The sequence below is a fragment of the Sitophilus oryzae genome, unplaced genomic scaffold (assembly GCF_002938485.1).
Source record: "Sitophilus oryzae breed Bouriz unplaced genomic scaffold, Soryzae_2.0 scaffold_1318_pilon_pilon, whole genome shotgun sequence".
Classification (NCBI taxonomy): domain Eukaryota; kingdom Metazoa; phylum Arthropoda; class Insecta; order Coleoptera; family Curculionidae; genus Sitophilus; species Sitophilus oryzae.
Genome location: NW_022145969.1, coordinates 1,455,023 through 1,482,275, shown reverse-complemented (window position 1 = coordinate 1,482,275; position 27,253 = coordinate 1,455,023). Strand labels below are relative to the sequence as shown.

The 27,253-nt window shown below is 31.7% G+C and overlaps 1 protein-coding gene across 2 annotated transcripts; it reads right to left on the bottom strand.

Moving 5' to 3' along the window:
- Positions 1-5,231: 5,231 nt before the first annotated feature.
- On the bottom strand, positions 5,232-25,196 carry LOC115875106 (fibroblast growth factor receptor homolog 1-like). 2 transcript variants are annotated; one of them, XM_030890496.1, is made up of 12 exons: positions 24,925-25,196; positions 12,035-12,149; positions 11,598-11,749; positions 10,562-10,952; positions 8,894-9,087; positions 7,687-7,828; positions 7,488-7,605; positions 7,311-7,431; positions 7,025-7,256; positions 6,662-6,966; positions 6,365-6,602; positions 5,232-6,286 (listed from the first exon to the last, which is right to left on the bottom strand). In XM_030890496.1, the coding sequence occupies exons 2-12, from the start codon at positions 12,108-12,110 to the stop codon at positions 5,994-5,996; spliced, it is 2,262 nt and encodes a 753-aa protein (XP_030746356.1). In that variant the 5' UTR covers positions 12,111-12,149; positions 24,925-25,196; the 3' UTR covers positions 5,232-5,993. The 2 variants fall into 2 exon arrangements, with proteins under 2 accessions (XP_030746356.1, XP_030746357.1); XM_030890497.1 differs by lacking the exon at positions 8,894-9,087 and adding an exon at positions 8,373-8,551 and having other exon boundaries at positions 5,994-6,286.
- Positions 25,197-27,253: the final 2,057 nt, after the last annotated feature.

Here is a 27,253-nt window from a genome sequence, read left to right as displayed (position 1 = left end):
ATATTTTATTTTGTTTTTTACATATTTTAAGATTTTTTAAAAATGTATACAGGGTGTTTCGAAAAATTCTGGCATTGATTAATCACGGATCCTGCTTAAAGCGCTTGACGTAAAAAGCTGATTTTTGGAAAACAGATTGACTTTAGGGTGTGGAGGTTCGATAAGAAGGGATTTTTCTAAACTCGAATTCTAAGGGGGTGAAACTATCCCTAAAATATTAAAATATTTTTTATTTAAAAACTGGTGAGTTTTTCGGAAAAACTCTAAACACGTATATTTTATTTTGTTGTTTTACATATTTTAAGATTTTTTATAAATTTATACAGGGTGTTTCATAAAATATGACCATTGAATAATCACGATTCTACTTAAACTGCTTCACGTTTAAAGCTGATTTTTGGCAAACGGATTGACTGTGGGGTGTAGAGATTCGATAAGAAGGGGTTTCTCGAATCTCAAATTTCAAGCGGGTGAAAACGCCCCTCAAATATTACAATATTTGTTATTTAAAAAACGGTTAGTCTTTCGGGAAAACGCTTGGACAAGCATAATTTATTTGGTTTTTTTTTTAAATATTTTGAAATGTTTTAAAAACAGGGTGTTCCAAAAAGTTGGGTAATTTCTTAACCACGATTCTGCTTAACCTGCTTGACGTAAAAAGCTTATTTTTGGCAAACGAATTTTTCGAAAGTCAAATTCCAACGAGATGAAACTACCCCTCAAATATTACCAAGTAGTGATGGGCAAAACTGTTATTTTTAGATAACAGTTGAAACTGTTATAGTTATTTATAAAAAACAGCTTAAAATAACAGCTTAAAAATAACAGGTTTCTTTATTTTATTGCTAAATATCTGAAAGAGTATGAAGCGGTCGCCGCCAAGCGTATTAACGCAGTTGCAAGTTGCTACAATGACATGCTCGGTGGTAGTATTTCCAGGGTGTCTAAAAATTTCTAAATATCGATTGTTATCTAAAATACCTCTCTAAAAACGGTCGTTGTTTACAAATAAGCGCTGTTTACAAATTGCGATATAAAAAAGCCAAAATTCCGCCACTCGTCTATACGTATACATTCCGATCTACCTACGCCTTGCCCCTCGATCGGCGTAGATCCTGAATTGCGTAGCAGTGTACAGGGTGCATCTCACTCGACGGGCAAGAAGCTCTTAGTTATAATTTTACCATTTGTGGTCAAAAAATAGCAATATAAGAAAATGTGTAGTATATTCTTCATAAGTAAACCAACTATACACTAGAGTTCGAATTAATTTTACACTTAAACTAGCGTGTACCCGCGACTTCGTTCGCGTCGAATTAATAATTTGTAATGGTGATGATAAAGCAAAGCAAGAATTTCTATTGACATACAAACTGGATAAAATTTTCTCACATTTGCCAAAAATAAGCTTTAAACGTCGAGCAGTTTAAGCAGAATCGTGGTTAATCAATTACTCAACTTTTTGGAACACCCTGTATTATTTTTTAAAAAATTTCAAAATATGTAAAAAAACAAAATAAATTATGCGTGTCCAAGCGTTTTCCCGAAAGACTAACCGTTTTTTAAATAACAAATATTGTAATATTTGAGGGGCGTTTTCACCCTCTTGGAATTTAAGATTCGAGAAACCCCTCCTTATCGAACCTCAACCCCACAGTCAATCCGTTTGCCAAAAATCAGCTTTAAACGTCAAGCAGTTTAAGCAGAATCGTGATTACTCAATGGTCACATTTTATGAAACACCCTGTATATATTTTTAAAAAATCTTAAAATATGTAAAACAACGAAATAAAATATACGTGTTTAAGAGTTTTTCCGGAAAACTCACCGGTTTTTAAATAAAAAATATTCTAATATTTGAGGGTGGTTTCACCCCCTTTGAATTCGAGTTTCGAAAAATCCCTTCTTATCGAACCTCTACACCCTAAAGTCAATCCGTTTTCCAAAAATCAGCTTTTTACGTCAAGGGCTTTAAGCAGGATCGTGATTAATCAATGACCAGATTTTTCAAAACACCCTGTATACATTTTTAAAAAATCTTAAAATATTATTCTGAAAATTTTTCAGAATAAATAAATACCTAAATATTGAAACTTAATAACGTACTGAAACATACAGCGCCATAATATCTCGACCTCCGCCCGTTATGCTCGTAACAGGTTGAAAAACAATATATCTAAAACAACTGATGCGTTATTCTCCAACCTGTTTCGAACTTCCATCGACAATCGACCGATGCAGCAGCCTTCCTTTCCCACTCCTGTTATCTCGACCGCCAGGCGTTATGCCCGCAACTGTTTCAAAAAACCTGCTTCTTTTATATCCTATTATTTTTAAGCTGTTATAAGCGCAATACGACCGTCGACGGGATCGACCGAAGCAGCTACGTTCGCCGTAGCGCATTCCCCACTCCGTTGTCCGTTGTCTCGCCGCCTGTATCGATGGTTGACGAAATAACAGGTTTTCCATCCATACTAGTTGTTTTTTGGAATTGCTTCGAGCAGCATAGAATTTCGGGGCGGTGCAGAGCGCCGACTTCGTTTTTCGTTTCACGAGCGGCCGATCTCTACGTGTCGTTATTTTATATCTGTTATTTTTTTGAAGTAGTAACGGTTGCGTTATGTTATTTCTAAATAATTGTTATAAAATAACAGATAGTTAAATAACAACCCATCACTATTACCAAGTTACATATATAATAATATCGCCATATTGTTTTTTCTCATGCTGACATAAATGTGAGAAAATGTTATCCAGTTTGTATGTTAATGGAAATTCTTGCTTTGCTTTATCATCACCATTACAAATGATTAATTCGACGCGAACGCAGTCGCTGGTACACGCTAGTATATATTATATTATATTCATTCTTTTTTTTTGAAAGAAAAACTGTATGGAAAATTTAAGGCTTTTATAATCGTGGATGATTGTCTTGTCAGGTTGAATATTATTTATAATAAGGGAGGATCTGCCGCTTAATACTACGTAGCCTAAAATAATACAAGAGAGAACACAACAATATACCTTTTCTAATAGCCCCTGAAATACTGTTTATGTTTTTGTTCAAGGTGTAATTTCTCACGTATATCTTTGGCGAGAAGACGGCCAAAAACCAGAAGAACGCTTTATATATAGGAATAGTAGGCGCCCTCACTGGCTGCCTTATGAATTATGACCTTATAAAATTTGCCACTTAATAAAATCCGTACTTTCTTTTGGCCAGGACAAAAACCCTTTTAAAACTTGTCTCCAACTTTCATAAAACTAAATTAATATTAGCCGCGAACTTTTTATCTTACGTACTAAAATATATGGCTGTATATCAACATAAAACCCTTGTTTTATTGCTCGAAAAACAGTCTGGATGAGAAAAATAAAGCAATTATTATTACGCCATGATTATGACTTTTGTTATAATAGTTTTAGACAAATATTTTTCCTATCTGAAATGCTATGCTGTAAGACAGATCCTTTGGAAGGAATTCCTTTTAAAAAATAATTACTACTGACGTCTTATCCATTCCAAATCTTTACCTAATTTTAATAAAATATCTAGTAAATAAGCAAATAAGCATCATATCAATATCTAAGATGCAAATATCAGTTATTTTACTTGGAAAATTTTACAAAAAAAAACTACTGGATATTTGCTTGTTTTTTCTTTCTTGTAAATTTATTCTACTGCCTATGTTGCCATATTATCAGGAAATTATGTGTTTTAACTAAAAATATTTCCAAAATGTTTTTCAAAAGTTTCCAAATTTTCAAAAAATTTTTCGAATTATACTACCTTTAAAAATATTTGCACCTATTTAAGACTCACCCTGTATATTGCTATAGTGGTGACACCATTTCCAGGTTTACGATTAAAAAAACGAATTTTAATATTTCTAGCTTCCATTTTGCTGGAATTAAAAACTCCCTCTTGAATTTATATTATATAAAGAGGTATTTTTATTTCATGATTTTTCCGCTCTGTCGGAGGATGCTATGAAAAACAGGTTTCCGCATGTAAGCGAATATAGTTGTAAGCGGGACAAAGGCACGTAATTGCCTGGTATTAATTCTAAGCAGAATTAACGCCTTTTATTATGACCGCAAATATTAAATAGCTGGCACCATTCATCTAAGAACTATGTGAGGAATTTTAGCTTTATTTTATCCTAACGCCGGAAAACCACCAACAGTCATATAGATATATACGGAGGGAAGTGTACCGGGTGTATCATCACCACCAACAAGAAACTTGATTTTTATAGTAGTAAGCGTACGAAAAAACTTATTTTTAAACGACACCCTGTATATTATATGAGATATCAACTCTAATCTACTTCAATATTTTGTATTGAATAGTATTGCCTATTAACTTCCAAGTTACTCTGATGCAACTCGCAAGTTTTTAAACATAAAAATGTATTTAAAAGCTTTTATAAGATTTCTGGTTTTTGTAGGTACATATTTTCTCTTTATTTTACCAAAATAATCGTTATTTTACAATTATTAGAAGAGTCTTTGTATCTATAAAACATTTATACAAAGTTATTAAATCTTTAATTAGTTTATCATTCTAGTTAAGACATAGTATAGACTTGATGGAGGAATCTTCAGATTAGTAATAACTTTCTGACAATACCGCATACTCCCACCCAGATGCGCCATATTCTAATAATGAAGCAATCACTTTCAGTTCAAATGTCGATGTCTCAAGACTTCCATTATTGTCATGAACTTGCTAAACATTTTTGAAATTTCCCTTTGTTTCTAGTTATTACGTATCCAGTTGTTATATTTATACTAAAATATTTTTGGTTTGTGATACATAGAGTTGTACCTATTTTTGTCTTTTTTAGATTGATGTTTTATTCAAAGCAAAAAAGAATCTATTTTCGACCTGCTTTTATCTAAAATACCAGTGTGTTATATAGCTGTTTCAAAGCCATTTTTGTGCAGCCAGAATTTTGTGTCAAATTTTAAAACGTATACGAAACATTAGGAAGTTTTCTTTAAATTTTCTAAACTGCCAGTTTTACATAACCATTTCCCATTATTTTCTTACTGTCAGTTTTCACGGTTTTCATTGTTGGCAAATTTTCTTTTCTGCGTTTTCGCATTACTTTTGACTGAAGGCTTATAAAATATTTAGTTGTTCTCATAATATAATCGACATGTGTTGCACAATTTGAGAAGAACTTGAAGTTTTGTTTGGAAAGCCGAAAATCAATATCGAGACATTTCATATTAAAAACATTTATTAATCTACATTCAAAGCTAATAATGACATACAGTCTTAGAAAATATATCCATTATACTGATTTTTTTTGTCTAAAGTCTTATTTGAAATTAAATTATGTGACGTAAATGCAAATAGTATTATTTATATATATTTATCGGAAAACATCGAACAATATTTGTATTTTTTACAATTATATCATATCCTTACGAGCTAACAAATACATGAACTGATTGAATATTCCTGTTATTAATACTGTTATACACGCTTAAAGAAATTATACATAAGAAATGCTTAAAAGTTTCACTTTTTTTAAATAAATTTATTTACATACTGCAATTTTGACAAACATTCTTAAAAATAATCAACAAACAAATTTCAAAAAATATATGTACATAATAATTTTTGAGCAAAACAGGCATTTCTTTTTGAATTTAAGTACAGTTTTATTTAATTATTGCAACAACTATTTCACGTTTCCTTTTTTTGTAATGGACGCAGAAAATTTCTTTTGGCATTACTAGCATTGAAAACATTAGTTAATATCTTCAGGTATAAAAAAGAGTTGTATAAATAAAAAATGCAGGTGCTCCACTCAGACATCTTACAACGAGATCTTTTAATAAAAATACACAATGGCCACTCAAACGAAGTTGCCACACTAGATTTCGAGACAGCTACGTATAAATTGCACAAAATGTCGTTCTTACGTCAGAATAATGTCACAAATAATCACAATACATAAAATGACTTTCCCTCAGTTCTACTGGGGGAAAGGGAAATCTTCGTCGCAACTGGATTCTTGACTCGATGGTGGAGTATCTAGCTGCGGAAGACCCAAATCCAGGTACTCCTCGTTGGCTGTTATTGTTAAAATTCGGTCCAAGTCCTCAACTAACTCGCTAAAGACAGGTCGTTCGGTTGGCTGGTAGCTCCAGCACTCCCGCATCAGCATATATATTTCCAACGAACAGCATGGAGGTTTCTCCATTCTATGTCCATTTCGCAATAGATGAAACAGTTTCTCTACGCTGGGCACGGAGGGATATGGCGTTCCTAAAACGTAAAATATGCTTAAATATATTTCTTTCTAACAGCAACAAGAGTTGAGAACTAAAATTGCCAAACACTGACCACCTAATGTCATTATTTCCCACAGTAAAATGCCATAGGACCAAACATCGCTTTTTGTCGTATATACTCTATGAAATAAGGCTTCTGGAGCCATCCACTTCACTGGTAACCTTCCATCGCTCTTCTTCCTGTAGTAGTCGTTGCAATGGATGTCTCGAGCTAATCCAAAGTCCGCTATTTTCAATATGTAGTCGTCACTAACCAGTACGTTTCTCGCTGCCAAGTCTCTATGAATGCACTGAAATATTAAAAAAAAACATTTATTCTAGAAAAAAAACATCTCTGCAAACTTCAAACCCTTCTGGAAGATAAATAGTCCATGCCTCGAGCCACCTGGTAAGCAAAAGAAACCAAATCCTTTTGAGTCAAAGTCTTCTTTTCTTTATGTTCCATACCGACTGCTATTTCGTAGCCTGAAGATGGTCTGTGTTGTCTTAGAAAGTCTCTCAAGTTTCCAAAAGGTGCATATTCTACAATGACGTAAAGTGGGCCTCCTTGAGTACAACATCCGATCAGGTTTATTATATTGATATGTTTTCCAATCATCTTCATCATTTCCATCTCTGATACCAAGTCCATCATCTCGTTATCGCTGTGACCATCTTAGAAAAGAACAACCGTTTTAAAACAATATTTTTTTTTTCGTTTTATTTGTCGTACCTTTGAGCATTTTAACTGCAACCGTACATTTGCTGTCTGGTTTTAATAAATTCACTGCTTCTGCTTTGACGACTTTTCCAAAAGCTCCTTCTCCAAGGTTTTTACCGAGGTGAAGGTTCGATCTGGACATCTCCCAATCACAATCCATAGGAAGTTCGTATTCTGAAATCATTCCATCACCGTTATTGCTCACTTTTGTCTTTTGCTTTTCAATCTTTACTACAGGCATTAGCTGTGATAAGAAAGATATTAGTTCTGTAAACTGTGCAATAAGAAATGTTTTTACCAATGGCTCGGTAACATCTTCTGTAGCATTGCTGCTTTTTTCAATTATAACTTTCTTTGTCCATTGAGTTATTATTGCTGCTCTTGCCGTTTCCACTGCTATCATTTTTTCTCTTTTTTCACTGTAAAATTTAAGGAGATGTTAAATATTTATAGTTGATTTAATGAAATTACTTACCGTTTGATCTTCTGTTGGTAATAAACACAAATGCAAAGGAACAGTAAAAGGACAACTCCGACAACTACAACTATTATTAGCCCTATTTTAACAGTCATTTCCTTGGGATCTTTAATATCTAAAAAATTGAAATAATTTACATCTTACAATAAAGATGTTCTTTAAATGTCTCTAATCTTTTAACTCAATATGTTTGTACCTGGTAAAACATCGACTACAGTCAAATAAGCCTTTGATACTGTTTGTCCAAGACTATTTGCAGCCACACAGGCATACCAACCTTCATCTTGATATGTAACATTAAAAAGTTCTAATGTTTCAGGTTCAAACGCATCTCCAGTCTGAAATGCGATTCACGTTAGAGATTTTAAAATATTTTTAACGACACTATAAATTAGCTAATATTAAATCGGCAATTAGAGATTTACTAAATGTTTCTTACCACATTCGGTTAAGTGTAGCACTAGAAAAATTAGTCGTATTAACAGATTGACAAACACACTGAAACAAACTTCCTAACGGAACTTCATGCTTGTTAAAAGTTACACCTGAAAAAATCTTGCAAATTTACTTATAATCACTGCTAATTAAACAAAATTTATTGTTCAGTTTATCTTAGTTAAACTAAAAAAGAGTCATATTATGTTAGTAACTACAAAATGCCACGAATTACGCACAACTGTATCCATGCACGCAAGTTTTTTTAAAATATCATAAAAGTCTAAGAAAAGACACGGTTGTCTCGATACTCTGTACAAACATTCATTATCGTGTAAATCATACCTGTATAAAAGCTTTGCTTTTTAATGTGGAAAATAAGATTAAACCATACAGTAATGTTAGTAGGAAAATCCATGCTGAAGCAGATTTTTAAGTGAAGAGTACCTGCACCGTGGACCCGGAACTGTTATCTGCCGAATTTGTATTTGTGTTATTTAGCTTTATCCATGTAATATGAGGATGCAAATCAGATAAAAAATGGCATTCAAGAGTTACGTTGCTTCCCTTAATCGCTGTTGTGTTTATCAGTTCTTTTGTAAGAATTGGCGTGTTGTGGTATCGCTCTGAAAATAATTGAAAACAGTCACCAACACCGAGGGTCGTTATTCCATCTTTAAACCATCTTTAAATAATATTTCTTCGATATAGTTAGTCACAAATAAACAAAAACACTTCTTCCATCACATTAGAGTCCCGTAGAAGTCTAAACATCATGAGTACGCCCAATAATTTACATATTTCGTCGTAGTCCAACTCATTACATTTCACTCATAACTTTATGAAATAGAAAGCTCTATTTAATTGTCGTATTACGAAGAAATAAGTGAACTACATGGAAGTATGTTTTGCATAAGAAATTTGGATACCATCACCAGAGAGATCAGCTTTTTCGAAGGTATCAGTACCTTGATTTCGTTCTCATCTGGAGGCTTGGGGTTGTTTTCGTCGAAAGCGTATGATGAGTTAAAGTGAATCCAGTAAATGAAAGGCTCCAAGTCGACAATCATCAAAGGACATTCAAACTTTGCCGTTGAATTAACAAGAACCGTAATGTTTTCCGGATAGCCTGGTTTGATGTACGGTTTATGCGGAAATCGCTCTGTTTCAAAGGAAATAAATATATGTTATTCTTTGAGAAAATTGTAAGTATCTATTGCCGTCGCCAGTGGAGGAAACCAAATAGAAGTAGGCTAATGGAACCGCCTCGGTATCTCATTCTATATTATACCTTGCCAACATATAAAAAAATAGAACTAATAACGTATGGTCCTAAAGTTTTGGGAAAAAAATCAGAAACTGACAACTCTTATAAAAAGTTTTATATTTTATCATATTTTTAAACAACCTATATTTACTATCCTAATTATAAAATAAAATTCAAACCATGGACATGGGACCATTATTTTCGATTTGCCTAAGAATTCCCCTGAAGCGTTCCATCATCCTTTGGACAACTTCGGCGTCGATTTCTCTAATTTTTCTGAATATACGGCATCGCAATTGTTCTTCGTTTTGTGCTTCCCACCCGTTATTGTAGACTTTCCGACTCAATATTGCCCAGAACTCTTCGATTGGGCGAGACTGAGGTAGATTAGGGGGATTGTCTACTTTCGGTACAAAATTGCTGTTGTTCGCTTCATACCAGTCCCTTGTCATTCTCGCGTAATGGCATGAAGCGAGATCCGGCCAAAATATTATTTCGTCATCCACATGATGCGTGTTGAAAAACTGAAGTTTAGGGAGACAATTCTCGATATAAAGCTCTGCATTTAAGGCCCGAACAACGCCAATGTAAGGATGTGAGATGAAGCCAGCCTCAGAAATGGCATACCATACCAAAATTTTGTCCTCAAACTTTTTCATACTTTTTAATCTCACATCATCAGGGACATTCTCATAATTGTCCGTGTAGAACCCATCATTGCCCTTCATCTCAGAGTTGGACAATGTGAAATATTTCTCATCATCCATCACGATCAACTTGTTGACGAAATGCACTCTCAGCGCGCGGCAACATCTCGGAATTCTCTCTAGCTGGGCCTCTGTATATTTTGGAGCTTTCCTCCTTTTTCGGAAGAGAATATTGTTACTTGATAGGGTTGTAAACACCGTAGTCTTTCCAATATTAAATCTCCTGGCGAGTTTTCGCTGTGAGATCCCAATTTGGTGTTTTGCTGCTTCAATTAGTCTTCCTTCTCTTATTTGGTTCAAAATGAAGGCCGGATTTAGGCAAATTTACACATGGTATCCCTTCTTCACATTCGTTGACTGTGCGATAAATTGTCGATTTGCTAATGTTTTGATCCCGATAAATGACGACAATATCTCGTTTCGCCATTCGCCCAACAAGATTATAAACTACTCGAACGAAGATCAATTTTATAAGACATTTTAAGAAGCAGAACCCAAAATCTTTTGCTTTGTTCATTGAAGTGACATGACTGATGACCATTCATTCATTTTCATTACCATGACTACTTCATTAAATGCATTTTATTACTTAACCAAACCAGATGAAAATTTTCCCAAAACTTTAGGACCATACGTTAGGTATGTTTTCCCCAAAAACTCACCTACTACGTCAATACTGTAAGTATAATTAATGCATGCAAAATTGCAGATTTTGCATGTATAATTCCCGCTGTCGTTGGTAACAAGATCTTCAAGAGTCAGTGTCCAGTGATTATATTTAATGCCACCGAGCTGTCTGTTGGGTGTTTCGCCATTCTTAAACCAGGTAATATTAGGCATTGGTGTTCCAGCAGCTTTACATTTTAACTGTGCCATATTTCCAGCTGGTTTCACAATAAGCTTTTGTCCCATTTGATGTTTTTTCGTAAAATATGGTGGCTCATAGATAGTTAACCGAAATTGCTTTACAACCCTGGAACCCGATTGGCAGATGTATGTTCCATCATGTGCAAGGCTGAGATTGGCGATTTCATAAGTCCGATTGTTTCTATGCTAAAAAGAAGAATAATCTAATTTGTATATTTTAGTCTATCACACAGTGTTGCCAGAATTGAAGGATTTCCTTCAATATGAAGGATTTTACAGTCAAATTTCGTCGATTGAAGGGCTGAAAGATTCTTATCCAAAAAGAAGACAATATGAAGGTTTCTGGCAGTTTTTCACAATAAAAATTGTTAAAATATACAGGAGTATTTATTGTTTTATGTAGTAGGAGTTTTTATTGTATGGTTTATCTATTTTTTATTTTATTTTAACGGTGTTTAATTAAGGATACCGTAGTTTAAGCGATGTTGCTGTCAAAAAGTCCGCAAATCGAAAGATTTTAATATTTTTAACAAAAAAATAATAGATTCATTTTTATCTTTCAACATGTCTATTATACACATACCATAACTGTGTTAACGTGTTATTGTTTATAAAAAAACCTTAATTAAATACATCTGTGTCCAAAAATTACCAGAGACAATTTTTTAAAAAATTTCTCCTAATTATAAAATAGGTAAAATACAAGAAATCTGGTGATTTTTCACACGATCTGGAATTTTTTGTAAAGTTGAAGGAAAAACGTTTTTGGCTCCGTTGAAGAAATTCGCTCCAAAATTTCTGGCAACACTGCTCTTACAGATAAAAACTAACCACTGTAATAGTTTCATTATTTTTCTTAAATTGCCAGTCAATCTTTTCCCCCAATTCTGGACATTGAAATACTACAGATTCTTTTACCAGTTTTGTAATATCATCGACGGGGAGCTGGGGGGACACCGGGGCAACTGATGGCTCAGAATATACTGAAAAAAATTAAATATTGCTTGGATTAAATTTAAATCGTTTAAGATATACAAGCCGCATAAGCATATATGGAAAGGACAAACAGACATCTTATATGAGCTTTAATTTGCCAATTACGGGTAATAAAATAAAAGACAATTCTCTCATTGAGGCCGTCTGTTTATTCTCTCAAATTATTTTATTATATTTGTGTAAATAAAGATTGATGTGGCCTAAGAGGTTACTTACTTAGTCAAAACGAAATTTAGGTTTTAAAATGTATAAACCTTCCTAATTTTACTTACTTGTCGGATCAACAGCTAGAATATTTACTATGTACAGAGTAATCGTGAGGATAAAAGGCCATAACTGAAACGCCATATTTTCTCCAGGTCGTCGTTTCTCTGTTCTATAATAGCCCTGCAAAAAGAAATTTAACAGATCGTTTTAACTAATATTTTAGCTGAGGAAAAAACAATATTTACTCGGCCATATCCTGCTTCTATGAAGCTATTTTTTCGCTATTTTATAAACATCCAGTTTATTGCGAAAAAACATAAACAAATTGTTAAATTGCCTGTTAGTTTTCGATTGGGTTTAATAAAATTTTTTCGATTGGGTTTAATAAAATTTTACAAATAATACATATGTATGTATGTATGTATGTATGTATGGGTTTAATAAATTTTTGTCTGGAATATTGGAAAATTGAACACCCAGTTTGCAAATATGCTATTTCTTATATTTATTTGTACTAAAAATGTGCTGTCTCTAGCCTCCCGGTACCGGTATAAATTAATCCCGGCAAAAATAGGGACGGCAAAATAGGAACCGGTAGAGATTAGGCGATACGAGATTAGGCAATACTTAACCTGAAATATGTTTATTTCATTTTTATTTGCTATCACAGCTATTATAATTGTACATCAATCTTATTAATTATTTTGTTAATTAAAAAAACTCATTTTTGAGTAATCATTAATGAAATTCAAAACATTTGAGGTTCTACAAGTATTGGAAACGAGACAGTAAATTAAGAGTAAATTAGACGTAGTATTACGCAGTAAAATGTTTTAAAATGTCATACATGTCATGTGTCATATCTGAGGAAGAAAAAACAACTTGCAGTTTGTGTCTGCTTAAAAATCACGCTAAATGGCTAGCACTGAAAAGGAAAATAAAATTCTGGTTGGTTCATTTTGGAACATTTTGGAACAACCGGGATTACCAATATATTAGTACGTTATTTAGTAACATCTCAAATTTTACCGGCATTACTGCAAGTACCGGTACATTTTTAAGTCATTCCTGTACGTCACTGGAACCGGGAGGTTAGTCACAGTGTTAAAAATGTTCAGATTTTTAAGATAAAACTCAATATGACGGTGTGTCTTGTGTGTTCATATTAGAATGAACTTTCCACAGGCCTAAGAATCAAAAGCGTAAATAGAAAAATAAACAGAAAGAGTCACTGGCATCACCAGACTATTAAACTATTATCATGGGTACAAAAAAGGATCTGGCAACCCTCACATCTACCATAGACGTGCGCTTTTTTCGTTCTTATTTTAAACTTTTAATTTTAGCCGCAAAAAATCCGCAGTTCTCAGCCATAACAAACGTAAATAGTTATTATAAAGATAAATAAATATATGGGAGTTATTTTTGGATGATATTAACCGTTTTAATACTGCCCGAGCGCGTTTATAGCCGAGATCGGTCGTACCGCCACTGAATAAAGTTTTAAAAGAAGACGAGCACATGTGTCTCACACGTGCGGCTGTTTTTAGTCCACAATTTCTGGACCCCTGCAGACTTTCTACCTGACAGCCTTAGTTTTTTCACTTTTGCCAAATATTCTCATTTTAAGATGCCAGGATAAAAATGTAACTAAACAGGCTCTCACTTATAGCTTTTAACTAGCTCTTTAAAAATATATTTTACAGGAAAATGAGTTGAAATGGCTTTAAAGAAGGGAACAAAACGATTCTTTGTAATTTCTACTGCTTTCCAGTTTAACTTGGTCAGAGTTGAGAGAGATCTGACACGTATGAAGGTTGTTTGTTGTATTTTTTAAAGAAAACGGAGCAAAATTAGCATCTGAACAAGTTCTGAGAACCATTTCTCTTAATATGTTGTAGTGTATATTATTCAAAAGTAGGTGTTTCTAGAGGGTCCGGCGTCGGTCCATAAGTGCGTCGGGCATCTGTAGCTCCTAGATTAAAAAAGATAGGAATTTTGAAAGAAGTGCAAACCTAAATCATAGCCTTAAGTATGTATTAGGATGTATTTCAAGAAAATATTTAACTTCTTCAGGGTGGCTCAAAAAGTGTTGGTGGATGGGGATGATTTTTTTTAAATGAAACACCCTGTATATTATTGCATTTTTGGCTTTCTTTCTGATCACTTTTCATAAAAACATAATCCTAAGATATTAAATATGTTTTGATAGTTTCAGGAATATTAATAAATATTTTTTTTATTTTTTTACAAGATTATTAAAAACACAAAAAATTTCCTGAAATCAAAACTATACTAGGTATTTGCTATAGTTGGTCTGTACTCACTTTCCTATAAATATCGTAATCTTAGACCGTATTGGGTGTTCAAAATTTTATGGCAAATTTTCCAAAATATAAAATAATTTTTCTTGAAAAACGCCCTGTATATTATAGTTTTGTTAGATGGAGAATTAAAAAATGAGCATTCTTTGTATTTAAAGTATTTTAAAAATTTTAGCGGTTTCGCAAATATTCGTGTTTTATTATGGCTCTTTCAACTTTCAACAGTAAAATACCGGACAAAAATTATTAGATACATATTATTTATGTAATATAATATTACGAAAATCCGCAAAAGCGTTAAAAAATTTGCAATACTTTAAATACAAAAAAATGTTCATTTTTAATCCTTCATCTAAAAAAAGAATAATATACAGGGTGTTCCGTTTAACAAAACGGAGAAAAACTATTTTATATTTTAGAAAGGGCTTGGCATAGAATTTTGAACACCCTGTATGATTTAAGATTACTATATTTATAGGAAAGTTAAGTACAGACCAACTATAGTAAATAGTAAATACCTAGTAGGTATAGTGTTGATTTGAGGACGTTCCTTGTATTTTAAAAAAAAATTAGAAAAGGTTGGAAAAAATATTTTTTAAATTATTCAATAATATCTTTTAAACTATCAAAACATATTTAATAGTGGTTTAAGATTTTGCAAAGCGATCAGAGAGGAAGCCAAAAATGCAATAATTTGTTATTATTTAAAAAAAAACCATTGCGATCCACTCACACTTTTTTGAGCCACCCTGTATAAGTTACAATATTTTTCTGAAACTTACATCCCAATACATACTTTAGGTCTGCACCTATACAAAATTCCTAAGTTTCTATTATAGGAGCTACAGATGCCCGACGCATTATTGACTGACCCTGTATAAAGGTTTTTAAATATGTTTTTGTCATACGCTCCCAAAAACAGCTATTTTACGGACTCATTTCAGTCCGTAAAATGTTTCTTTTTCGGCCTAGGCCGTAAAGGTCGTCATGGCAACCTTTATGGACTAAAATGTCTAAATTCGTTATTTGGTTGTTTTATTTTGTCATTCGAAATTTGTCACAAAATCACATAAAATTATACATATATTTATAATTAAATTATTAAATACTAACAATATCAAAAGCTAAGTTATTTGTTTAAAGTAAGTACCTAGGTACTTACTTTTTTCGTGGAAATAATTTAGCAATACATCTTCATTTTACAACAATACGCCATTTTTGTCTTTCCATTCATTAAAAACATCATATTCTTTTCTGGTAAATGGCACGAGACTTCACAGGAAGTAATCCAACACGATTTCTTTGGCCTTATTAGGCAATAATATGTTCGGGATTTTGGAACATTTTAAATTGTTGATGAATTTGTGTGATTTTGTGACAAATTTCGAATGACATGTCAAAATGCGATGAAATAAACAAACTCGTTACTAAGATATGAATTTATAAGCCAACTTTTTCAAACATTATAATTTCAAATATGGAAAATTTGCAAATATGCGTTCTAAAAAACTGTAAAAAGCGTATGACAAAAAATAGTGTATGTAACACGTACCTAAATTATGTTTTTTAGGACTCATCTACTATTTCGGACTCGGCTAACGCCTCGTCCGCAAACAGTAATGATTCGTCCTAAAAAACATCATTTTAGGTACTAGTTACATAAATAGCTATTATGTGTAAAACGATAATCCTCAACGGTATTATAACTCAACGATGTACTGAAAACAAAATTATAATTTATTCGTGATAATAAAATTTCCTAAATTATAGAAAATAGTTTTTATAGTAATAAAATTGATACAGATATGTCACACCAAAAATCTCTGTTGGCTGTTCAATGTTTTTAGACCAAACGAAATGGCTTGGTATCGAAATCTAGATGTATCGAGTTGCTTGTCAAGCTGTCACTCGTCTTAGTCACTAATTATATCATTCAGAGAGGAACAGCATGGCGGTGTAAGTAATTTATCGGCGTGGAGTATCGGCAGAGTAAAAAGTCAACCGTCTAATTGACTGTATAAACGTTAGTTTATGCAAGCTTATAGTCACCGTTTCTTCTAAGACCGTTACTTTTTTATATGCTACAATGCAATCGTCGAAATGGCGATTACTTCATTACTTTTAACAGCACCCAAAGGCACCAGCCAAGTAAGATCCTTATTTTAAATGGGGTTATGTACGTACTTTGAATAAATAATCATAAATTAATTATTAAATTTTCTAATGTATTGCAACATAAATCAAAGAGGTGGTGCCATGAGAATGTCTCTACTACCTCCATGAAAAATCAAGAGAACTTAATAAATATTTGTTTCTTGAGAGCATCCTGTATAAAGTTTTTTTTATGGGAAAAAAATTGTTCCGACTATATCTTAATTGTATTTTAAATCCGTTTAGGTAGTAATTTTTTATGGGCTACAAGTAAATAAAATAATGTTTCTTTATCTGGTAATTAGTTGTTTTAAAAGCTCAACTTTTCTTATCTGTTTTGGTTGGCTTAAATCACTGGAAGCAATGCTCAAAGCCGGATAAACACCTATAAAAGCTAATTAAATTTAGAGTAAGCTTAAATCAGGGGAAATAAAAAGAAAATGAAAATAAACCTTCTTTTTTCTTCGTAAATTTGTTTGAAATACCTATAGGGCAATAATGTGCTGATTGTTTTGATAATTATACCTTTTATTATTGAAATATCTTGACTCACTCTTCAAAAAATCTTATATTAGTGTTTTCAGGGATGTAGCTGCTGAAAGCTCCAAAGAAATTACAAACAAATTTGTTTTCAGGATATGATTCATGCCCGTACTTTTAAAACCTTATTTATCTATATTTTCACGTAACGTCTGTATAAACAAGCCATTGTTATTAGGCAGGAGGTTGAAATTTTTATAAAATTCGTCGCCCGACTGGTTCACACCTACATTTTCGAGCAGATGGTGCCAAACCGTGCAATGTGCCTAGCAGATTTCAAGTTATAAAATGCAACCATTGCACTATGACGCTCTCTGAAAACCCCTTTTTAAAACCTAACGGTAGATACCCATTTTTTATTATATTTTCATTCTGAAAATCGTATTGTTTTTCCTAATTTGTATAAATTGTATGAAATCGAACTGAACACTAGACACTTATTTCTCACTCGTTTATACCGGGTGCGTCTCAAAAGTGGCTGACCCCTATAATTTTTTTTATTTTTTCAGTTAAAAAAACGAGGTTTGGTACGTTAGTATATGACATAAATTAAGATTGATTGACGTATTCAATTGTTTTCGGTCACTTCCTGTTTCACCGGAATTTTTTAAATGGCACCCTCGGTATTTTTTTACTTTATTCGATTTTTTACATTATTTTTTTACTTTATTCGATAGATATGAATAGAATGACATATCATACGTCAACTTTTGACATTTTCGCATATGGTTTATTTGAAATGATAACTTGTGGTTCGTAACGAAAATTTGACTCGAAATACCAAGTGTGTGGTATCAAATTATTTGTAAAAAAATGCTGTTTTCCAAATATGCTAATGAGCCACCCTCGTTCCATTTGAAAAAATTGAGATATGATAAAAAATACGATTTGGGCATTTTCTAACTGGCCGGGAAAAGACACTAAAAACATTAGACGACGAAATCTATTTTTCCAAGGCTCCTTGATTAAGAATTAGTGTTTTTAGCATAGCCATGGCACTCTAGAATGAATTTTAAAATACGATTTTGATTCTATGAAATATATATATAATATATATAATATTTCTATGGAATAAAGTAAAAAAATACCGAGGGTGCCATTTAAAAATCAAAAGTTGTAGTCATTTCCGGTGAAACAAGAAGTGACCGAAAACAACTGAACACGTCAATCAATTCTAATTTGTGTCATATACTAAACATACCAAATCTCGTTTTTTTATCTGAAAAAATAAAAAATTTATAGGGGATGAGCTACTTTTCAGACGCACACAGTATGCATACAAATAATAAAAATCTCTCATAGGAATATTCTGACTATATTGCCACTAAAATAAACATTGAAATATTTTACAAAGCAAGAAAAACTACTTATGGTTTCGAGGGGTATATACCTATAAATAAGTTTTTTGATTAAATACTTCCTTTTTCTATAATTAAATATATTTAGATAAATGAGAAATTTGTTAAAGATGAAATAGTAGTAAATTCCTCTGGAATATCTACGGTTTTATTCAATATTTTTAACATCAAACATATGAGCTGGTAGGGAGGATCAGTTACTAAAATAACTGTCTGTTCCGTGTTGATACGATCATTTTGAAAAGGCGATATATCATAAGGTCTATTAATAATATTAATATGAAGCGTGTTTGATCCAGGGAAACTTAACTCCAGAACAGAGAACAGAAAGTCTAATTAAAAATAAAACTAATAATAATAGCCGGATGTGGGAATCTATTTTTTCCCTTGGCTAATTGCTACATCTAAAATTCTTGTTCCCAAACTTATATCTTCTCGTGGAAGGCATGTATATTTTCTCTAAGTCAATGAAATTGGATACTTCTAAATCCAAGTATATTAAACTTCGAGTTTGTTTACTAACCGAGTTGTCCTTTTCAGACCAAATGTTATACGCTCCGTTTAAACATTTCTGGGTATTGGACTTAAGGAGAAATTAAGCTCCATAAAATCTTTTATTATTACTCTCATATTACATTTCTTTATACTCAGTCGATTTTTTATTAGTTTAATTGCTCGAATCTTGAAAATTATTTTCTGATATATTAAAAATTCTTCTCGTTTGAAATATCTCTAATTTTAATACATCATTTTCAGGTTATTTAGCCAGTTCCAATAATGGTGTAGCCTGTCTGTTGTCTGTCCTTCTTGCCAAATGTTCTGCCCATTGTTTTTGCCATATTCATTTTGAGACCTACTTTATTGCTGGCTATATCATCAGAGCGAATCTTAGATGGTTAAGATATTTTCCTTCTTTTCTCCAATTTTAATACATACATAAATGTCTTATATAATTTTATTATATGTATACCTAAAAACTGAAAGAATCTAACTAACTATCCCTAGAAAGCATTTCAAGTGGGTATAGGTCTGGTCTGTATATGCGCTACTTGATTTTTTCCAGACCCTGTTTTTTAAAGAATCATTGTCAGACTTTACTGTCTCATGAAGAACGGAACATTTCTTATTTCTTTTTCAATTTTTTAAACTCTATGAAAACATATTTTTCAAATAGACTTCTAAATAAACTTAGCTACTTCTTGCAGAGTGATTTGATGTTTTTAATACTCCAAAGAATTTATAGCAGGCATCTGGTGGGAATAATGGTTATTTATAAATAGAAAATTCGTTTTATTAATCCTTTTCTTTTATAAACTTGTGCATAAGTCTGAAATTAAGCTGTTTTTTTAGAAAACCCCATGTAGATTAGCAAGTTCTAACAAAGGCTTTCAGAATATAAACTATCTAACTATAATAATATATGATCCAGGCTAACTGAAATCCCCTAGAAATAATTGAGGAGCACATCTTGTCTTTAATATAATGGGAACTAAGTGAGACACATTAAATTTAATATTCCTTGCGTATATACGTATAGGGGAAAGCTTTATATTGTGTGTTTATGTATACCAATGGTATTCAATTGACATTGATTTATTTAAGCTTAATCTACTACCCCATTGTACTTGGTTAATTCTCACCAACTCCTTATTGACATTTTTCTGTTTACAAGCCCACATAATGTGTCACCTATATAAAGATATTTTTTTATATGCTTTCATTCCGAGAATACTCTAAAATATGAAAAATCTTCTAACTGGATATTTGTAACAATCTTTTATAACTATGCTGATATACAGGATGTCCCACATTAGAAGTTTCTAGAGAGATCAATATCTAGAACGGATATTTTTTGTATATCATTAAAAATACAAAAATATTTTCAATATGGCGGCCAAAATATGGTTGCCAGGGACCGAGAGAAATTTAAACAGTTTTTTAACATTATTAAATTCAATTAACCCGAGAATACAATTTACTATTGAAAAAGGTATTAATACCATCAATTTTCTTGATGTTACAATTATAAAACTGTCTAATAGATTACAATTTGATATTTACAGAAAACCCACTACCACAGACACTGTAATACATAGTCAATCACACCAATCCTGGCAAATCAAAATGTCACCCTTTCATAGTTTAATTCATAGATTAGTAATGTTTCCACTGAGCCCAGAGAATTTTAAAAAAGAGTTAAATATTATTAAACAAATCGCCATTAACAATGGATATAAGTGTTCCCTTATTGATAATATGCTAAAGAAAAAACAAAAGAAAATATTAATGAAAAAAAAAAAATGTATTCCGCTAATTCTAAAGACAATAACAATTATCGACTTTTAAACTACATTCCTAATTTAACTAACAAAATATCAAATAATCTCAATAAAATAGGATGTAAAACTATTAACGTAAATAAAAGAAATTTAGGTCAAATTTTATTAAATAATAAAGACAAAACTAATGTCAAAAATAAGTCGGGTGTATATAGGGCGGATTGCAATGATTGTGATGCCGTGTACATAGGCCAAACAGGTAGAAATTTAGATATAAGGATTAAATAACATGTAAAGTCTATTAATAATCTCCAGCATAGTTCTGGTCTTGCAACTCATTGTATAGTAAATAATCACAAAATTAATGAAAACTCAATTAAGTTACTACACAGAGAAACAAAAGGTAGACGCTTAAACTACATTGAACAGTTAGAAATACTAAAATCTGTTAAAAACGAAAATAATGTTAACGACCAACAAGGATTTCTAAACACATTTTTTATTACCCCTATTGTAAACTCTCTGAACCCACCCCCATAGCAAATATATATATAGTTACAGTGTAGTTAGACGATTAGTTCTTAAAAAACTCTTGAAAAAGGCCTAACAAGCCGAAACATATACGTAGAGTTAAAGTTACTCTTATTAAAAGTTTTTTGATACATCTAAAAGCGTGTTTTATTAAAATACTACTTATTTCATATTTAAATTCTCTATAAAATTTTATGAATTTCTATATCAAACATATATATCTATACCTATCATTAACCGTTTTTAAAAAAAATAATTTTTGGAAGAAAACTACTGCCTGTCAAAAATTAAATTGTTTGGATGTCATATAATATTGGCTGTAGGCCGCCATGGAATTGAGAGATTAAAAAATTATCATAAATATGTGTATTTCAAATAATGGAAACCTGCTTTTTTATTTCACTAGTAAAAAGGTTTTTGAATTAAAAAATAATATTTATAGTAGCTATTATGCGACTATTAAGTTCGAGTTAATTTGAAACTATTTGAAGTAAAAGATGTAAAATAAGGCTTGTAAACTTAAATATAATTAAAAGTGTTTAGTAAAACTAGGCGGCAGTTGTGTATCTAACACCGGATGTCGCTTAAGATGCGAGATAGTTTTACTAAGCTTCGTTTTAACTCTATTTAGTATGCCTCAAGTATTTTGTCGTATTCCTCGCCAATAAATATTACTTCTACACACACACAGCCGGTAAGCACACTTGAAAAATAACATTTTAATATTCCAAACATGTCTCTTTACTTTATGTCCTGTTCATATCAATTTTTAATTATCTCGGCACCTGTGGACACTAAGCTTTCGTGTCTGCGTAACATTTACAACATTTTTATTATTTATTTTGCAAGAAAAATTAAAATGTTCGTTCTGTACCTCGAATCAGTTCCTCGAGATTTAAATATTCCGTACTATTAATCAAGAAATACGTTTGTGTATTTCACCAATGTCAGGCAGTTATTGAAACATGGTCAAATAAATAAATTGACAAGTTGAGATCGTTATGATGACATGCATCATGCCATTTAGAGGTAATATGCGCTTGTAATCGAATACCATATGCATTTCAATTTCTATAAACAATTATGATAAAAAAATCCTTAGACGACAAAATCAATTGGAAGTAACATTTAACAGTACGATTATAACAATTTGTAATTGAGTGAAACCGTGAAGGTATCTGTTAAGAATTTACTATTATTTATTTTTCAGTTCACAAATTATACCTTAATACATACAGGATGTTTTAAAAACATATGCCATTATCTCGTGGGGAGATTCCTCAAGTAAAAATAAGATTTATTTTTCAGATTAACATAGATCCGATTCTGCTTTGTTTCGTAGCTACAGGGGATATAGTTTTAATATTTTTTTTTATTTATTATAATTTTCTTTCAAGTACTTTTAGCGATTCGAATGAAATTTTGAGGGTAAAAGCTACCAGGAGCATGTAGGCCACTGACATTTTTTTCTTCTGTTAACGAAATTATTCGAATCACTAAAAGTACTTGGAAGAAAATTATAATAAATCGAAAAAAGGGGATTAAAACTTTAACCCCCTGTATCCACGAAACACATTAGAATCGGTCCCTATGTTGATATGAAATATAAATCTTATTTTTTCGTGAGAAATCTCCCCATGAGAGATGGCACATGTTTTTTGAAACACCCCGTATATTATATAATAATTTGATTACCATTAATTAGTCGAATTTAATTATCTTGGTTAACCATAAAAGATAACATTTGTGGTTAGGTGGTAGTGGATTATATTTAAATTTTATGTATATATGTAATTTAGAATTTATAAATTATTAAAAGTTACGAGAATACGGGTGGATTAAAATATAACCACTAGTGTTTAGCGAATTGTGATTAACTAGTGTTTTACTTTGCAATTAAAAGAATAACTTATTAGCCCTATTTATTGATTGGATGATTATTTTATTATTTTTCTGACTTGTAATATAAATTATTTTTATTAATACTGCTGACTTGAAAACAATCCATATATAAAATTAACGTACGTACTATATTTAGAAGTTAACCTTTTTTACTACATCCAATTTGATATTTGTATGTGATAGAAATTAAAATTGCTATTAATTAGTATTAAAATCACTATTCATTAGTTTAATTGTTAATTATTAACTTGGAAACGTAATTTTCAGTCCGTTCGTGGCCTGGACAGAAATACCAACAGATCTATATATTGATGCACCACTTTACCAAAAAATGTATGCAATTTAAACGTAAATTATAAAATAATTTATAGTTTCATATTTTTGTAATTTTAATTTCAGACTGTTAAGGCCCCCATACACTTTGTTTTTTTGTCCGATTTTAACCGTGCAGTAAAGTGTATGTGGGCCTTAAGATTTTTTACGTCTGGAAAACACCAATACATAGCTTAACATTCGTATCGTCGAATAACCTTTCGACTGGAGGTATTATTGCTTTGCGATATAGAAATACTTCTCAGCTTGCCAAGAATTTGCTAAAAGAATTTATTTCGATCTCATCTACATATATAACAGGTAGGTACCACCCTGAATTGTCCAATAAATAATATAGACTTGCCAAGAAACAATTTTAATAGAGTATTCCTTGTTGCAGATATACAGGGTGAGTTCTAAATAAGTGCAAATATTTTTAGAAGTGGTATATTTCGACCCCAGAAACACGACTATGAGGTTTCTTTCGCGAAAAAAAAATTGGAATTTTTTGCCTCATAATATGGCAACATAGATATTAGATTAAATTTACAATAAAGAAAACATTTATATCCAGAAAAGACCAGTGGTTCACAAAATTTAAGCAAAGAACAAATTTTTTGGTGAATTTTCGAAGTAAAATAATTCGGTTATTTTGGACTTATTTGAAAAATGGTAAAGAGAAAATATGCTTTTTTTATCGACATCTACCAGCCCTGAAAATATTTGCACTTATTTACGACTTACTCGGTATAAATAAAAGAACTATCGTGTATAACTTAACTTTCATAAAACATAGTTTGAACAATATCCATAAGAGAACAACGATCTGGAAAGAATCAGATCGCATCCAAACTTGTCTCGGTGCCATTTTATAGCCAAGTGAGAATTAAATATTAACAAAGAACGCTTCACTGTTTTAAGATACAGATGTTCCTGTTCATTTAACCAACTTTTTTATTTCAGTTTAGCCAGGGAGACTTTTGAAGTAAAAAAAGACAGACAGAGACGCTCGAATAAATGATTCGTTTAATTTTGATTAATGTAATTAAATTTTCGTCGGGATTGCCTTTTTGTGTTGTCATAATTTAATTAATGAGATTGCTTCTAATTTATGTTTGAGTCTTGGCTTTAAAGGCTACCAGGAATAAAAAATATTTCTGATTGAATCAAAAAATAAAAACACTGCACATCTTACGAAAAAATCTAATTTTTGGGACGTTTCCACTTCTAGAACGTGCTCAATTTAAACAAATTTGAGAGCGCCGATTGAAATCGGTTGGCATAAATAGATTCAATTTGTTTTTATATTAGCTATTAGTCTATTTTCGCGCCAAAACATTAAACCAGAATCATCGTCAAAAATAGTTTTGGTAATAGAAGTTTTTTTTTAATTAGCTCTCTAATATGCCCTCATTGAAATCGTTTTATGAAAATTCCCGATTCCAGCTAAAAATAATCGGGCAATGTCGCAAATACTGAAATAGATCTCTACGAAGGGAGGCTTATGGGTAATTTCGTTTTTTTTTAATTACATTAAAATAAAGTGCGATGTACTCACCCATTAAAACTAGAAACCCTGAGGTGATTGATGGCGAAAATAAATCACTAGACTTGCGATGGAGATGTGTTAGTCTTTGTGCGTATCTGTCACTTGCACTGGGCAGTACTCCGGCTTAGAACTAAGGTGTACGGTAAGGAACTCTGCGAGGGAGTTGGTCCTATGTCGATTCTTTTGGTGGGAGCGCGTACAAACACTGAGGGACCGGCAGTGTTCGTTCCCGATGCCAAGCAACTTCTGGCTAAAGTAAGATCGTCAGGCGTAGTAAGTCTATTTCTACTCAGTCCGTTCGGTTTCTGCGAATAATTATGTTGAATGCGCCTCTACAGATGTGGAAAATGTCTGTTTATTTTACGGTGTGGTGTTTAGGCCTCAGGCTCGACCTTAGCTTTCAATGCGACTCATTTCGATATCGTACTTGAGATTTTCACTATCCAAACACCATTTTCCAAAAAATTATTGCCGTTCAGTTCATTAAAAAATATATTCCCTTTTCGTTATTTTTAATGCAATTTTTTTCACCATCATTTAGCCCGATACCTGCTAGAGATGAGTAGATAAGGTACTTTAAATGTACATCAACCTTCATGGACCTATATTTCAATTTAACCAAATTTTGTTTTGCATGAAGCAATCCGCATTCAAAAGTTTTGTAGTCTGGTGGGGAACTGATGTTTGCGTTTTGCCAAATCCTTATCACCGATTTTAGCTGTTCTATTTATTTTGTCGAGGTACCTAAAGGTTCAAATTTATGACTATGAGGAAATCATTACGAACTTAAAAAGTGAAATTGCATATTTTTTACAAAAAGGAATAGAACTAAAACTAAATTTTAAACGTAGTTCTTTTCTGTTGATTTTTTTGACGAACCCTATACTATTGATTCAACACTAAACAAAAATTTCAAATAATACAAAATAAATTCTAATAGAATTACTGTTCCGCAAATGTAAACTTAAAAAACAGTAAATACAACTCAGCAGCAGTTATAATTCCTTCCTTATTCCAATACTCTCCAATACTGATTTATTTGGCTGCATCGTTATTAGCCGGAGAGCTGGCGACATATCTAGAGAACATATTTTAGGCAAGTTAGAATAACAAAAAGAATAAAGTTTAATAACTTGTGAACCCAGAATCCTAAGTCTGGCTGGGGGGTTGGGGGTATTTCGCTACTGCGCAACCCATAACATTTGCAAAAAAATAAATCCAAAAAACATTCTTTAGGCAATTTGAAATTTGTTTATTCTTAAATTTTAGCATCTATTTAACCTAGAAATAAGTGTGCCAGACTTTTTTTTCCGGTTTAAACTGTAACCAGACCATTCCAAATATGTTTAATTATTTATTATACCTGGAAAACATACTTTAGGCATTCTAAAATTTTTACAGCGTGTTTATTAGATGATATTAAAAAATATGTGTTAATTGCCAGACGAATTCAATGGGATTTAATACTTGCCAGACGCGAATAAAGATTTTAAATGAGCGCGACAAAAAAGTCTTATGAGTATCTATAAGCGCGAGAAAGATAGTTTATTGAGACCCGTCGGCAGCCGATGCGGCTGACGTAACAGTATTTTGGAGTATGTACTTCAAATTTTCATAAAATCAATTTTTTTCGGTTTCATTTCAATTATTTGCAGGCTTTTAATTCAGAGATTATTTTGTTGGAATTAAGTTACCATGTACAAATATGTATTTATAAATTAAATATTGACGTGCATAGTGTAAATAGTTTAGAATAATTACTGCAAATAAATATTTTAGCAACTACTAATTTCGCTACTAACTACTAAATCACAATGGATAAAAAACATTTAAGTTGTGTAGTTTGTAAAAAAGTTACTGGTGACAAAGTTATTGTTTTTGATGAAGGCAGACTACAAAAATGCAAAGAATTTTTAAAAGTGCGCCAACAACATGGTTTAAAATTTAAAGAAGTGGTTTTACCAGAAAACGTAGTCCCGACAAAAGGGTACCATGTACAGTGCTAAAAAATAAGTATTCTGGAATTTTATTAAAGTACCTACCATTGTTAATCTTTCTAAATAGATTCAAAAGTAAGTAACAGTGCTTTACTTTTATGCTTAGGCGTTAAAATGACTTTTTTATATTGTCAATCAGGTCGCAAAAATTAATAATAATATAATATGTCACAAAAGTATAATAATAATTATACTTTTGTGACGTTTGAAAAAAATATATTTTATATTATGCTAATTTTTAAATAATTATTCGTCTTTTTATTCTTTCAGATGCAAAATACTTAAATTAAAAAGTCTTCTTCAATCATACATTTTTATTAAAAACGTTTCTTTTTATTTAT

Excerpts from the sequence above, each read along its gene's own strand:
- LOC115875106 (XM_030890496.1), bottom strand. The coding sequence starts at position 12,110 with ATGGCGTTTCAGTTATGGCCTTTTATCCTCACGATTACTCTGTACATA. Across the intron at positions 6,967-7,024 it reads TGCAGTTAAAATGCTCAAAG|ATGGTCACAGCGATAACGAG; the intron begins GTACGACAAATA and ends TTCTTTTCTAAG. Across the intron at positions 6,287-6,364 it reads GGAAATAATGACATTAGGTG|GAACGCCATATCCCTCCGTG; the intron begins GTCAGTGTTTGG and ends TTTACGTTTTAG.